General features: G+C 42.0%; 1 protein-coding gene across 4 annotated transcripts in view; it reads left to right on the forward strand.

Moving 5' to 3' along the window:
• Window positions 1-10985, forward strand: part of fbxw7 (F-box and WD repeat domain containing 7) — a 121847-nt gene extending 110862 nt beyond the window's left edge. For all 4 annotated transcript variants that reach the window (XM_083937992.1, XM_083937993.1, XM_083937994.1 and 1 more), the window contains 4 exons: window positions 4789-4970; window positions 6297-6522; window positions 7154-7364; window positions 10218-10985. In XM_083937992.1, the coding sequence (XP_083794118.1) occupies window positions 4789-4970; window positions 6297-6522; window positions 7154-7364; window positions 10218-10486 (888 nt within the window). In that variant the 3' untranslated portion in view covers window positions 10487-10985. The remainder of the gene's footprint in view (window positions 1-4788; window positions 4971-6296; window positions 6523-7153; window positions 7365-10217) is intronic.
• The last annotated feature ends 5164 nt before the right edge of the window (window positions 10986-16149 follow it).

Genomic DNA, 16149 nt, shown 5'->3' on the forward strand with positions numbered 1-16149 from the left:
ACGATGGTGCCGGAGAGAGGTCCACACATTGTTGTGAATCGCAGCACTGTCATGCCTCGGTGTTGGACTACATTTTGAAAGGAGCTTTTTGTACTAAAAAATAAACTGATGTTGCTTATTTTTCTTTTTCACTTTATTCCTTTCACTTTAACTTGGCGAATAATTGAGGTAAAGATACATTCAGGGTCTTTAGAGAAGTTGATACTCTGCATGATCCCACTGCAGTAGGTTTCTCTTTCTGCTGGACACAATAGACCAGAGAGCTCGCTTTTCATTGCTTTAAAGACTCGGTCCAACAGATACAGAAGTTGAGATTCAGCCATTTGGTGATTAAACGCCTATCAGTCACAGCATTTGCTGATCTGAACAGATCTCACCAAGGTCATTCGATAGGCATGGAGTACAATTTGGCTCCCCTTCACCCAAAGACTAACATCTGGATGACAGGATGTTGAGGTACAGCTGCAGCGGCTCCATATTGGTGGTGGAAGCCTGCGATGAGTCACCAGCAGGCTCAACTGCTTTATGTGAAACCACCCTGTGTTCAGACCGACGTCACAGACACACAGTATATTGTCTGTGGTTTCTACAACGCTAATCTGCCTCAGATTAGTTTGTTTACATTAGTCATGAAGAAGAGATGAGCCTAAATCCGTTTCTGTTTGGGTGCTGTATTCAGAGCACAACCCCCCTCTGTGGATTTCATCTTCTTGCCTCCTTATAGCGCTCAACACCAGAGAGACAATCTCTCACAGAGGGGAATTGGCAATTAAGCCTAGTCGACCATTTTGGGTGAAGTGGCTGTCGATGCCAGTAAAACTGTAAAGGAAAAAATACAATGGGATTCCCAGCATTCACATTTGTTTTTCCTCCGCTGTCAACATTCTTTATAATCTCTGCCAGAGTATTTGAGGACTTGATTGCTACATTTTCCTCACCGTCGGTCTGTTCCCGTGAGATGTCGGCCTGTAAAGTGGCTCTCAGTGATCTCAAGGTGTTACACAGTTTGTAATGGCCTTCAGATGAATGTCCCTTGTGGTTCCCAATCCAGGTGCCAATTACCATTCCTCTTGTCCTTCATATTGCAAATAATATCTTCTCCATAATATTCCTTTTTTTAAAAGCAATGTGTTTGACCTTGGTGAGCCTTTTACCTCTCACATTAATCCTCTAACTTCAAAGAAAGCTTTCCACAGTTCAGCCACTCACACCAGAACTAAGGTCTTACTCAGAATAGGATCAATAAAAGATAGCAGCACGATGATCAACGGAGATGAAGAACTCTGATGTCAGTCTTTAAACATTCTCCTTTTGAAACCTGACGCCATTACACTGAAGATGTGGCTTTTTTTCTGCACGCTCTGAAGAGATAGTTTATTTGATTTTGCGTTGTTTTTCATTTATCCGATAAAAGCAGTCCGTGCAGTAATGAGTTTGGTGTACGATTATAGATTACAAGGGTAAATTGGCTCGTACTCTCAGAGATCAGTGGTTGCTCATGTCCTTTTTCTTCAGAGGAGCGATTTGAAATGCAGCTCTGGCAGCTTGCACTGCAGGTAGAGGATTTAAATTGAAAGAAATTGGTCACAGCATAGACAAGTTGTGCCAGCGGTAGAGCCGTTAACACCTCCTCTCAGCCACTTGTGGTGCTTTTCGTCAGAACCCTAGTGTTCGATTTAGAGCGATCAAAAAGATTCCCCTGTGATGGGAGAATTTGGGGCGAATCGAGTGTTGTTAAATCACTTTGCAGAGTCAAAATGTTATTTTGTTTTTTCTCCACACTCAGTATCCCCAACACAGCTCTTAATATGGCATCAGTCATGATGCTGGCAAGATTGAAACAGCTATTGGTATCAATTGTTTAATGAATCTTTCCTATATTGTTCCTTTTTTTTCTCTTAAAGATCTGTTTGTGAATCACGGGCTGAAAGTCCTTCATCATAATGACAGAGTTATTTGAATGAACATGGCGTAATTTAATATATTTCAGCAAAAACTCATTAGTGCACGATTACCAAAGCTCCCAAGATGTCAGCTAAAGTTTCATCTTTGATGCAGGTTTTGTCTTGCCCTAAATTTTCTTGTTATATAAAACACAGTGAATTGAACCCTTGCGGTGAGGCAATCAGAATTATTATACGAGCACATTATATGTAAATGCCTCTGCACCTCAGGAAGCACTGGGCCGTTGCTTAGCGATCAGGTAATACAATGGGGATTTAATGGATTTGTGGTAAAAGGCATTGCATCAGAGATTGAACGAACCCAAGATTACGATTCATCCGTTGAAGCTTGCATATGCAGTTCAGATTTGTGGTTTTGGAGGAAATTCAAAAAGCTTGTTTTCCTGCTGAAGCAGCGGCTGCTTAGATAACGCTGCTTAGAGGCTCCCTGTCTTTACCTGATGGACCTTTGTCTTTTCGTGTCCACCAGCTTCAGTGAAAGATGTCAAACTTCGACACTAACGGCCTCACACATCGCAGTGCTTCAAAGGTGGCTGCCTGGTGCGTAACAAAGCAGCCTGTCAGCAGACGTCTCAGCTGTCATGCCGTTCTAAGATGGCAGACCTGCGGACTGTAGTCATACACGTCCTCTGACAGATACTTGAGCTGTATGGATACCCAGTTCACCTTCTCCTCTTCAAACAACAGAGATTAGAGATTGCATTTGGAGCTCTGGACTTAACAGGAATATTGTTGCAGGTATTAGAGAGAGGGGAATTACTAATCAGTTTAAGCAGCTGCACAGGGAAACATGCCAAGAGAAGCTGAAGTGTCCCAACAGCAAGTTCTTTACTTTACCTGTCAGGAGGTCTTTGAATACATTGTTTCAAAAAAAATGATCACTGATCGGAGAGAGAAACAGAAAAACTAAATATAATGGCTAGTATGGTGAACCTATTTGGTTAAACTATTGGTTAGCTTAGCTGTTGTGATATTTTTAACCATTTATATACAGTATGTATAATCACCATTGTTACTGTAGATGTTTAAACTTGATCTAAGTGTAGAAACTGTTTGAACAGTAATCTTTTAATTGTGCAGCGGAAGTCTATAAGGCGATGGCTTGACCTGAGTTAGCTCATTTTAACCTTTGCAAATCATTAGATCCATCAGCTTTAGCCATGTTGACTCTCATTTTCTGATATTCCTGCTAAGGCGAAGGATTTGGATTTTTAAATACAAAGAAAAACAAAACTGCAGTATATCTGTCATAGCTCTGCGTTTATGTTTTCTTTATGTTCATGAAGAACAATTCTAATGTTGAGCATGGTATGAAAACCCTCATGAGGTTCATTAAAAGAATGCAAATCTTCTCTCACTCTCAGGGACAGCCTCGCTTTGTTTGTTTCATAGACCGATAAAGATGCTTAAGCCTTTCTTTTCAGTATTCTCTCGTCCCACACAGTGTTTGAGAAGACTCTAATCGCACAATGTGATTCCTGTTCTTGGAGCCTCAGCCTTGACACTTTTTTTCTCATTCTGAAAGCATAATGAAGGTTGAAGAAATTAATTTTAAATCAATGTTGAAGATTAAACCTTAACTTGCAGCTGATGCAGTTGCACTTGATACGTACACAGCATACTTTGTTTCTATTAACAAACTTCAGATTAAACTAATTGAAATGAATGAATTTTACTGATCTGTGATAGCAGGGCATCAACACTTTAAAAAGCCTAACCATGCAGCAGGCTACAAAAACCAATCAGCGAAGAAAACTGGCTTCGATTCACAAGAAAAAACAATTTTATGATTACTTTTTAATATTATCAAGTGTTACAGAAGAAAAGCAAATATCTCAGTCAGAAGATTGTAAATAATCCTGATAATGTAACGATATTCCACAATAAATGGTCTTGTAGCCAGATGTTCTTGCAGCTGTATTATTCTTTTCACTGCTGTATAAAGCTAAGAAAACGCACCATGGTGATAAAACAAAAGAGACACTGCACTTTTAACACTGCAGTGAGGTTGATTGTCAGGTCGTACCACATTGGCCCACGGTTAATGAAGTGATTCTCTTTATCACAGGACAGAGACGGGGGACGACAGGCTGCAGCAGCATCATCTTCTTCTTCCGCTCGCTGCAATAAAAAAACCTCTCGCCCTGCGCCGCCATTCGCTGCTCAGCCGCTTATCAGCTGCAGTCAGGGGGGTCACATGTTGAACACTTCATCGACACGCTCCGCTCTGAACCTGACAATAAACGCGGCACTCGCCACCGACCTCGTCCACAGTTCGCTCACCTCCCCGAAGAATTTAAATTGAATGCATTTAGGATAATTAAATCGAGGGACAAATTAGAAACAGTGGAGAGGCAAATTAAATTGATCAGAAAGATTTCCATAACTGCTGTAATCAATAGCTAATCTACCATCCCTAATGAGGATGAATGTGTGTGTTTTTTTTAAACTGAAGTCAGTTGTCAAACCTTTCTGCAAAGAGAATGAATCATTTTCCAACAGATAAGTAAAAGCAATTTTAAAAGCTCAGGGAAAGATTTGGTCCCAGCAGCGCCAGCAGCAGGTATCCAACGACTGGCTTCTTTCCCACAGAAAAGGTCACAAAATTACATTTTACTTGTCTTTTTTCCCTGAAGGCAATAGGAGGTCACAGAGGGAAATGTGCAAATAAGATTACAAGAGTCCTTTAAACTCTTATTGTGAAATATAGGAATGAAATCACCCTGAATGTCTTTGAAACTAACTTCTCTAACATCCAAAGTCTGAAACAGCAGTGAGAACTATACTGATCAAGACCCTTCTTCTTCTTCTGTGATCCTTTCAGTGTCTGCGCACGTTGGTGGGCCACACAGGGGGCGTGTGGTCGTCCCAGATGCGAGACAACATTATCATCAGCGGCTCCACTGATCGCACACTCAAGGTCTGGAACGCAGAGACAGGAGAATGTATCCACACCCTCTATGGGCATACCTCAACAGTGCGCTGCATGCACCTACATGAGAAAAGGTACGGAGCAAACTCATCGTAGCTGTCGGTAGGTGTTGGCTGTTTATGTTTAAATGCGTCTTGATTAGAGGTACATTTACAGTTTCTCAAATCTGCATAATCACGTTCTTGCAGAGAGTTGGATAGTAAGTAAAGTTTATTTCTAGAACACATTTAAACACTGCTATGCGGACCAAAGTGTTGTTCAAAAAGCACAAAAAGCAAGTGCAGAATTTTAAACCTAACACATTTTTTGTTTGCATAAAATCTAACTCAGCAAGACAGCAAATAATAATGTAATAATGTGGACTGTTCCTTCAATGTGTTCATGCTGTTATTCTTAGAACCATACCGCTCGACTTAACAGTGATCCTACCGAGCAAAAAGAGCATCTCTGCATCTCCTCTAAGAGGACAGTATCTCTATGAAAGCGAGCATGTGGTCTCATAGTGATTAAATAGACCCTGTGAGCCGTCTTAAGTGAACCGCTGCTCACTCATTCACTCAATATTACACTCCGGAGACTCAAAGTGCTCTTTTCGCCTTAGGGCCCACCAAGGTTTTTGTGTGGCATTTGATTACTCACTCGGTTTAAATGCTGCAAGCTGCAGGCAAACAGTGAATAACATGTTGGTGATTTCCATCTATGTAGCACTGTGAGGCCTTTTATAAATTAAAGAGTATGTGTGGTGTGTACTTACAACAGTTTTTTTGAAAACAGAGATAACTTATAATATGGAGGAGTCTGTCTCAGTTTTCAGAAATGTGTCGGGAATCTGATGAAAATTAGGGAAAACAGTCGTCAGTCAGTGAGCAGATTTATGTTTTTCCTCCTTCTCATTTCATAACCTTACATAATATCCTAGGTGCAAACTGTTATTACAGTAATAATCAGGAAAAAAATGTAAAACTTGAGCAACAATCTTCCCCAAAGGGAGTTTCCCTGTCTATAACCTATAATGTATCTTTCCTTTTTACACTCTGAGTGAAGAGACACCGCTCGAGGGCGGCTGTTTGAGTTAAGTAGTTGCTCTGTACTTTCAAGTATGAACATGAATATGACGCTGTAGGTTACTCGATGTCAGAGGAGTGAAAGAATATGTTCATACCTGTCTCATTATTCTGTCAATGCAGCTGCCACAGTATGAATGAAAGTGTTGTGTAGACTAACAAATGTAATCACTGGTAACCCGTGGGAGACGCTTCACCTGTGGGAAAGTGAAGCTCAACATAAAGAGGATTGAATACACAACGGTTTTAACAGTTTTTTTTCCAGTCAGACTCATTATATGCGGTGGCCACACATATCTGACTCGTTGCCCGTGTGTCTCTCTGGTTTTCTCTCAGGGTGGTCAGTGGCTCCCGTGATGCCACGCTGCGGGTCTGGGACATTGAGACAGGTCAGTGTTTACACGTCCTTATGGGCCACGTGGCAGCGGTGCGCTGCGTCCAGTACGACGGGCGGCGGGTGGTCAGCGGTGCCTACGACTTCATGGTCAAAGTATGGGATCCCGAGACGGAGACCTGCCTCCACACACTGCAGGGCCACACCAACAGAGTGTACTCGTTACAGGTGAGCAGCTTCATCTAGTTAGCAACATAAACAAGCTCCCAGATTTAATTTAAGGCTGGGCCTGTGTGACTTTCATTAAGAAACAGCAGGATTGGGATGCACTAGCTATTAACAAATCCATGTGTATGTTAAGTATTTTACACTTCAGTCTAAACACATTAGTGTATTTTATGTTTTTGTTTCCTCTCCAAACGTGCGTGTGCTTGGTTGTTTTCAAATCCATCCCCCTGTGTCCTCTAAGATGTCCTCTCACCCACTCTCTGTGATTACGGTGCACTTTCAGCTGGTGTCATCAGCCTCAGAGAGGAGGCTGTTCGCTGCGCTGAGAGATTGGTTTTTGTAGCACGCTGCATTGTTAGGCTTTTTAAAGTGTTGATGCTCAACTATCGGACCTGTGACTACGAAGCACAGATCAATAAAATTCATTCATTTCAATGAGTTTAATCTGAAGTTTAATAGAAACAAAGTATGCAATGTTACTAGAAAGTGCAACTACAACAGCTGCATGTTAAGGTGACCGTTATCTTCAAGTGGTAGCTTGATTTAAAATTAATTTCTTCGACATTCAGTTTGCTTCCAGAATGAGAAAAAAAAAACACGTGTCAAACTTTTGATCCCTTTTGCCTTCTAGTTTGATGGGATCCACGTGGTGAGCGGCTCACTGGACACGTCTATAAGGGTCTGGGACGTGGAGACGGGCAACTGCATCCACACGCTAACGGGGCATCAGTCCCTCACCAGCGGCATGGAGCTCAAAGATAACATCCTGGTCTCAGGCAACGCAGACTCCACTGTCAAGATCTGGGACATCAAGACGGGACAGTGCCTGCAAACACTGCAAGGTGAGTCTACCGTCCCAGCAGGCTGTGGTGATGGCCGTTTATGTTTAAATGTGGCTTGAGTTAAGGTAAATTTGCTCCCCCGAGTAGATGTAAATCCTTAACTGATGTTATGGAGGAATGTTTAGATCAATGGTAGGGACTTACACCTTGAACTAGACTAGTACTGAGTCATATATAGTTAACTGATACTGTGATGTATAGTTACTGTTATTTGGAACAGCAAGAGCACAGTAAGTGCGATTTTATGCTGCATTCACTTGTGATGGGAATTGTTGCCGTTCAGGTGTTTACTTCAGCAGAATCTGTTTACTTCAGCAGATTCTGTAGGTTTTATCAGAGACACTTGTTGTTGATTTTATCATTTTGGATTCAAGTTACAGAGCTTGCTTCGCCGTAGTGGAAAAACAGCTTAGTTAGCACTTGTAAGCAAGTGAGCAGATAAACGGTAGCTAAACTAAGTTAAATAACATCCATTTTAACATCAGTGTGTAAGAGGACACCTTTTAGTCTATTGTGGGTCTCTGTCACTCAGTGGTCGTGTCTTTGTGCACCATGTTACCTGAATAAAGCACTACAGTAGGTGAAACTTCACTTTCTGCAACAATGTTTTGATTACAGTCGACTTGCGTTAAGTTATAGTGTAAGTAGAGGCTGCAGCACCACTCCGGTGTACATTAAACTGTACATATACAAATATAGAATTGTAAACATGTAACTAAAATGTGGGAAAATGATGATTGCAGCCTTGAGCAACAACAAAAAGGGCATATGGGCTGCAACGTAAGACTTAAGAATAATTATGTAATTAAAAACCCAGACTATAAATGACCTGTTAGTCTGTGCGCGGCAGTACAGAGACAACACCTTGTGAGCCTGCTGGTCCTGATTACAGTCTCTATTCATTTGTGTTTGTTTGAATAGTTCAAACTCCATTAGCAGCAGCACCGGTGCCTCACAGGAAGTTGGAGATCCTTTGCTGAATAGCAGCAGCAGCAGCCACCAACGACACCACCCCTAAATACCCTCATTAGCAAACTACAACACTGCATGCCGGTCCTACAAACACCAACACACACACACACACACGCTGAACAAAGAGATACCACAGTGAGAGTCTGAAAAGAGAGAGGGGAAGGATAAGACCGACCGGGGGTAGGATGTGTGTGTGTCTTGTGAAGAGGGGGTTACTACAGTGAAGGGATGAAGGCCGGGGGACTTTGTAGGTCATATAATTAGGTCAGCGGACAATTTCTGCTATTCATTAGTGTGTTTTGATAAGACAATAGACTGACAACAAGGTCGTCACTGTCATGTGAAGAGAGTATCTGTAATGATGGAGCAGGCTTTGTTGTGGTAATGCAGGGGGGGGGGGGGGGGGCGAGGAGGGCAGGCATGTTGGGGGTTGGTGCAGAGCAGTTTTGTATACTTGGGTAAATAACAGCCTTTTAACTAACTGTAGACAGAAATGGAAAATGAAAGCTTGAGACGGTGAGATTTCAACAAGTTTTCTCCGCAAATGAATTGTGAAAGCGCAAAGAAATTGAATGTGTCTGACTCAGATTGCTGCTATAGCAACCTCCAGTAGAAAAAAAAAAGAGCAGTTAATTTTTCATTTGCCAGCACTTGTTTGTGCTTTGTGTCGCCCTAATTGATATAATTAAGATATCAATTTCGAGCCCTTAGGGAAATCTTAAGTCACTACACGCATACAGTCACAAATATAGTCACCTCAGTGAAAGCAGAAGCAGCCGCCATCTTCACTTAAAGTGTGGCATCCTGTCAGCTGCCAGCACAAAAACGCACAGCAGACGGAGGTGTAGCTGGAGCCGCTCAGCCTCCGTGAGAGTGACGGTGCTTAAGACTACAAGGTCACAGCTTCAGGAATAAGAGATGCATTCTTCCTTCATCTCACAGAGGTGTTGAGTTCTTTATTCTGTATCTAAATGAAGATAAGATTCCCCCATCCACGTCATTACTCTGTTTATTACAGATGGCTGTTTGTATGTCCTGGTATAATGTAGTCACAGAGGCCGAGGACTGGGTCTTCTGAGTGAAATTCTTCAGTAGAGGTGAAAAGCCTCCCGTCTTCTGTAGAAGATAGCAGCCTTAAAAAATAGACAAACTCATTTGAAATGGCACCTGCTCCTCTTCCCTGAATTTTAATAAAACGGTATTGATTTTTGATGAAAACGGGAGAGGTCTTTATTTCAGGGAAGGTGTTTTACGCCTGCTATAAAACACTACGGAAACCCCTCCTGCACAAACTAGAGCGCATTCAGGTCACGTTTGAAGCCCCTTAAAGGTTCAGTAAATTAACCTTTCCCTGACGCCTATTTTTTGCTCACATCAAGACAACAACGCAGTCATCACTTTGCTGTGATCTTTAAATGCATGTTAGAAAAGTGATGTGCAGACACAGAAACGGACACTGACAATGATGCCTGATGTCTTTCTCTAAAGTAGTACTAAGTGTTTTTTCTGCTTTAGGGGGTTTTAATTTGCATTTCACCATCTACAAGAAATTCCCAAGGAATGATTCGCTGTCTGAAAGAACTCTGTAGAAATTGAATTGACATTTTTGCACTTAAAGGAATGTTCAGTGTGAACAAAACATCGCACAGTAACGGTTAATTCAGTTATTTTGTGCTTAACAAAACACATTTTTGTTTCTTTTCAGAAAAGTTGTAGCAGCCTTGAGGCATCATGACATTAAGCACTGCTAACACACCCCTGATATTTCCAGAAAGTTCTACCCCTGGAGCAGGGACTCTTTGGGGGTGGAAACAAAACTTTAGACTGCGGTTCCTCTCTTTCTTAACTTCCTTCTAACCATCTGTTGCTTTGTGTTTTCAGGTCCCCACAAGCACCAGAGCGCCGTGACGTGCCTCCAGTTCAACAAGAACTTTGTCATCACCAGCTCTGACGATGGCACAGTTAAACTGTGGGATCTGAAGACTGGCGAGTTCATCCGAAACCTGGTGACTCTGGAAAGCGGCGGCAGCGGAGGTGTGGTGTGGCGCATCCGAGCCTCCAACACCAAGCTGGTGTGCGCGGTTGGCAGCCGGAACGGCACAGAGGAGACCAAGCTGCTGGTGCTGGACTTTGACGTGGACATGAAGTGAGAAGGGAAGTGGTGGGGAAGGACGAAGAGAGCGAAACCACGGAGAGGTAGGGATAGAGAGGGAATGGGAGATGAGGCACCTAGAAACCGGAGGGCCAAAGCCCAGAACTCTTCACCCAAACTCGCAAAATCTACAACCACCCCCACTGACAGTGGGCTGTCCTGTCCTCTACCATTATCTTCCCCGTCCCCCTATGGGCAAACGTTACTGACCCCTCACACATGTTCGGACCCGCTTTCCACCCTCTACCACCAGTACCAGGTGGAGTCGGAGGGGATCGGGCTGGGAACGGGGCAGCGGGGCACGACCGGTCTGTCGCTGGATTGACTGGTAGGAAAAAAAAAAAAAGAGTAGAAGAAAGGAACGACTGATGATGACTGAACTCTTTTGAAGTGACTCTCAACCCTTTCGGTTCGGGTTTCACTTCGCACAGAGACTTGGTTTCGCTCAAGCCTGATAGATTTTGAGATGTACAGAGATATATTATTTTTTAAAGACCCTCCCACCCCCCCACCCCCCTTCCCCTCCCATCAGTGCTCGCCCACACACACATACACTCAAAACGGCCAACCGGGAAGTGGAAAACACAGACTGTAGGAAGAGATTGAGGAATGTGGGAGACATTAAAGGTAGATTTCCACAAACAGTTACACCTAAGAGCTGCATGTTGTAGAGGAGAGAAAGCATTTGGAGGGTTCAGCCTGTAATCAGACTCGTTTCTTGTCACTCCATTTCCGTTCTTATTGTTCTCCACTCGGTTTCTGTAGTTTTCTTTACAATATCGCACACAAACACAACTGTGAATTTAAGTACGTTCTTGGTTTATCATATGAAAGGGGTTTCTCTCATGTTTTCTTTTCTTCACGGTTGCCAACAGCAACAAATCCCAGTATTAGAAACCTGCTCTGTTAAGGTTTGCTGTCATTATGTCACATGGTTGTTGTTTTGTTTTTTTCTCTTCATCTTTTTATTTGAGTTGTTCTTCCCTTCTGTTTTCCACATACCTGGGTTTGGAGCTCTGTCTCCAGATAAACATCAATGCTGTCCAGAATGTTTCAGAGTCAGTCTAGCTGGGGTGTTTTCCTCAATGCCAGTGCTGTGACGAGAGGAAGTGAAGCTCTAAGCGCTGTGGATTAATGCCCCCCAAGCCCCCCAAGCCCCTTCCCCTCTACTGTTTTCTCCCAGTGGCCAAACTGTATTTATGCTGCTAGATGAATGGGAAAAAAGAGAGATGGAACTTTTACTTGCTGTGACGTTTTAGTCCCAGGCAAAATTCCAAATTGAACTCTATGTTTGGACTTAAAGAAACAAAAGATCACAAAAGATAACATCCAACATTTTTGTTTTATTTTGTTTGTTTATGCCACTGAAACTTGAGCCAAACGTGCCTCTACGAGGCTGAGAGGAGGGAGCGTGTCCCACAGATACTGACGGGATCGCCTGCAGAGAGGAAACAAGGGGATGTACACTGTTGGCGTGCGTGTGTGTGCGTGCATGAGTGCGTGTGTTAGCGTGTTAATGGGCAACTTGTAAACACATTCCTTGGGACAACGCTTTTTCAGCCTGTTCTTTGGGGAAATGTACAAATGCTGTGTGGACTGGCAAAGAAAAAAAACTAGCAGCTGTATTGATTTTAACACGTGAATGAAAGAACTGTCCGTATCCGTGTGTGATTGTTGTTCCATTCAAAGATGTCTGAGGCAACAGAGGAGACCATCACAAGCATCAACTGACAGGAGTCTAAGTGTTACATGTGTTGCAGTTAAATCTCCGGGGCGGCTGCTCTGCGGCGGCCACAGCCTCGAGGATTGTCCGTGGGAAAAATAAAAACACAAAGGCAAACAAACGTGAACAGAAACATTGTAGCCAAACGAAAAATCGTCTCAATCTCCAAGAGTCACAACTCAAGCTGAACTGTGAAAGTGGTATAACACTGTATATTAAAAAAGAAAAAAAAGAAAACAATCTTGCTCTATCTCCTCTCGTTGTTTTCTCCCTCTGTTTTAATTTATGATCTGGTTTGAGAAATCAGATTTGTTGCAGGTGTTTTATTTTTTCAGTTCATGTAAACTGCCTGGCAAAAAAGAAAACAGACAGAAAAAACCTTAAAGGGATTGTGTATTTGTTTGATTCACTTAGAATTTTATTTTCTTATAACTTAAGTGCAATAAAATGTGGGTTTTTCTTTTTTCATTTCAAGCATATCAGTTGTCTGTTTTTGTTACCTGTGTGAAGGCATCTTATATGTTCAATAAAGCAAATTATTTGGTTAATTACATCCACAAGGGAATACTTTTAACATTTATCGCAGTGCAGGTTTTTTTTTAAGGCCAAATTTATCACAGCAAACCTTTTTGTGTACCTTTTAATATTCAGCAAAACCAGGTGATGTTTCCCAGGTTAGATACTTTATATTAAACAGGTCAAATAGAGTTTTGTCACACTATAGATACATTTGGCAGTTTCCAGCCCTGTTTGTTAAATTGCTCAATTTGTTAGATAAAGTCTCAGTGGCCTTTACAGGTCCACAGCGGTTCCCAACCCCAGACTGTATAATAGAGATGGACGTAGCTTCGAGGTGGATTCAATATTGAAGTGCCTTAAACACATTTTCTCTCATTTCCAGCTGGGGGCGACAAACAGAGAAGTCTGTTTGTATAGAAGTCAATGAGAAAATGACTCTTCTTCTCACATGATTTATTACTTCAGTAAACATTTTCTTAATGACTTCATGTCCTCAGCCTCAGTTCACTTTGTAAATAATGTTCCCATGTAAATTAAAATAGATAAAGCAGCGGATGCCGTGCTAGCAACATAAAGGTTTAGCTATAAATAAACACGCACATTAAAATAGCTGCAAACTTGTTTTTGGGTGTTGCCGGTGTTAAACTTTGAGGACTTTGAACCTCTCAGCGTGTTTTCATTATAGTTAATTGTAACAAAACTTAAGAGGAACTGATGATTTTCAACCAGCTCTGTGAAAAACCAGCAGTTTTCTCTGTAACATGTAGCCTAGTACAGCGTCATGTTAACAACAGATAAAAACAGCCTGGTGCTGCTAAGCGTTCCTCCCCAGCTCTGACCGCTTGTTCAAATATGATAACGTCTGGTTTAAAAAAAAAAGATGGCAACAGCTTAAATGCCAAAGTCCTGCCTTCAAAACTGTAGCCCTCAAACCAAAGGGTGACATCACGGTAACTACGTCCATCTCTATTATAGTCTGTGTTCCCACCTTCACCAAACTCTGTCTCTCAAAGTACTTAACAGGATACGAACTGGGATAACAACTACTATGAGAATAGAGATTAATTAATCAATTAGGCAATTGATCGATGGGTTTTGCTCTAGCTCAAAGCTAATGTCAAATCCCACCAATCCGAGATCACTTATGCAGCAAAGTAATAACCCTAATGCTGACAGAATATTCATGTGTAATTATTTTGACAATTGTTTCCTTCATTAACAAGCAAAAATGCCAAATATGAATCTGTTCCAGTCGCTGTAATGCAAGGATTTGTTTTGCTCGTCCGTTTTTATCTTTGGAAATTGAGCTTTAGGCAATTCATCAGTGGAAACGAGCAACTTGAAGATGTCATTTTTCCCTCTCATTTTGGATATTTGTGCAAAGAATTTTTCACAACATTCTGCCGTTTATGAAGAAAATAATCTTGAGTTGCAGCTCTAATGCTGACATGTTTTGGCAAAAAAGAAAACTGACAATATGGATCTTACCAGCATCTTAAGGGTGATGATGTACTGCTTTCAGGTAGAGTATGTGTTCTCTAATGGTTTACCAGTTTTGTTGTTGTGCTTCTTTAATAACTCTCATGAAACTTCCAAAACAAGTGAAAGTGGGATCCAAAAAACACACCTGCAATAACAGCTTATCGTCACAGGTGCTGCCAAGGAGAACAAAACAAGATTGTAACTTGAATCGCCCCCCTGAAAACATGATAATGAGGTATATTTTTCAACTCAATCCTTAATTCATTTCCTCATTTTGAGCCTGTTGAGATAATTTATGCGATTTCAGCCTCACTGAAGCCAGAACAGAAGAACATGCTGCTTTCACGCACCACGAAGACCCATTTGAATGTGACCCTCTGTGGTTTTTGTTTGTTTCGTCACTGTCCATTATACCCAGACCGTTATCTGTCATGAGCCCATACAGCTCACTGTAGCTGCAGTAACAGAGTCTGCGCTGTGCTGCGGATTCCCCTCCTGCCTGTTGCCTAGCGATAGCTCGTCTCTGGCCGGGCCTCAGAGCTCAGTGTGCAGTACAAACGTTATTGTGAGGAAGCAGTCATGGCCGTACATCCTCACATGAATGGACGCGTGGGGGAGTTTCCACTTTGGTTGGCAAGGTTACTCTGAGCGCCTGTTTGTTCCCAGGCTCCACTCATGTGTTGTGTAAGCAGCAGCTCTGCTCCACTGACTGGTCATGGAGGAGCGTAATCTATTTCATAGTATATATATGTGTTCCTGGTTTCATACAGACACAAAATGCTACAACAGCTTTGATTTAGGGCTAAAAATGAATGGAAACCTGCAACCATGTTAGAGTTAGACTTCTTTTTATTGATCTCTTTGGGATGACTCCCGTGAGAAAATTGAGTTTCCAGCAGCTCACAAAAACACAGGGGACGTATGAAAAAATACAGTATAGGAAAACCAGAATAATCGTCATTTGAGGACATTTTCTGGTTCATGCTCCAATGTGAGGGTTTGCAGCTTGTCTCACTATTATAATGGTCAGTCCTACAAAATTAGACATTTGAAGACATGACTTTGGGCTCTTGGAACATGTGATGAGCATTTTATTATATTTTTGGACAAACCATCATTTACTAATCAAGATAACAGTGATACAAGTACTCAGATCTTTTACTTAAGTACAAGTACCAATACCACTATGTAAAAATACCCTTATTACAACTAAAGTTCTGCATTTAAAATCATACTTAAAGGGAAAGTGTGCTAATTTTACATATGAAAGTCAGATTCAAGGTCATCAGGAGCAATGTATGTAAATATTTATTTTGACTATATATTAAAAGGTTGTTTCTTTGCTGCGCAACAACTGCTAAAACAAATCTCTGCTCTCTGAGCTACATTAGTCGCTAGTAGCTGAGTTGCATAGTGGGTAATGTAGGCACCAGGGGCCACATGCAAACACCATCCATCCATCTTCAACCGCTGGTCCTAGGTCGCGGGGGGGCTTGAGCCGATCCCAGCTGACACTGGGCGTGAGGCGAGGTACACCCTGGACAGGACGCCAGTCTATCGCAGGGCACATGCAAACACCTCTGTAGAGTAATGACTAAGATTGTGTGTACATCAGCTTTATAAAGACGCACAAACGCCTGATTCTGTTTTGTAAATCTCAAGCATTGTGGAAGTGTGAACACATGCATGAACACTATTTCCACACCCACAGTTCATCATAAATAGATGTGGAAACACCCTTAAACTCTGTTTGCATATCAAATTGTGCCCCACTCCGCCACTCATTAGACCTGTCAACGAGAACTATGGTGAAGAGACAGTCTCCAACAGTGTCAGAGTGCGGTCATTAAGAACAGTTGTGGCTGTATCATTAATTCATCACCTTTCTGTAAATCATCATCATGGTAAAATCTTAATCATCAGTTAAAATAATCAAA

This window comes from Echiichthys vipera, assembly GCF_963691815.1.
Source record: "Echiichthys vipera genome assembly, chromosome: 2".
NCBI lineage: Eukaryota > Metazoa > Chordata > Actinopteri > Perciformes > Trachinidae > Echiichthys > Echiichthys vipera.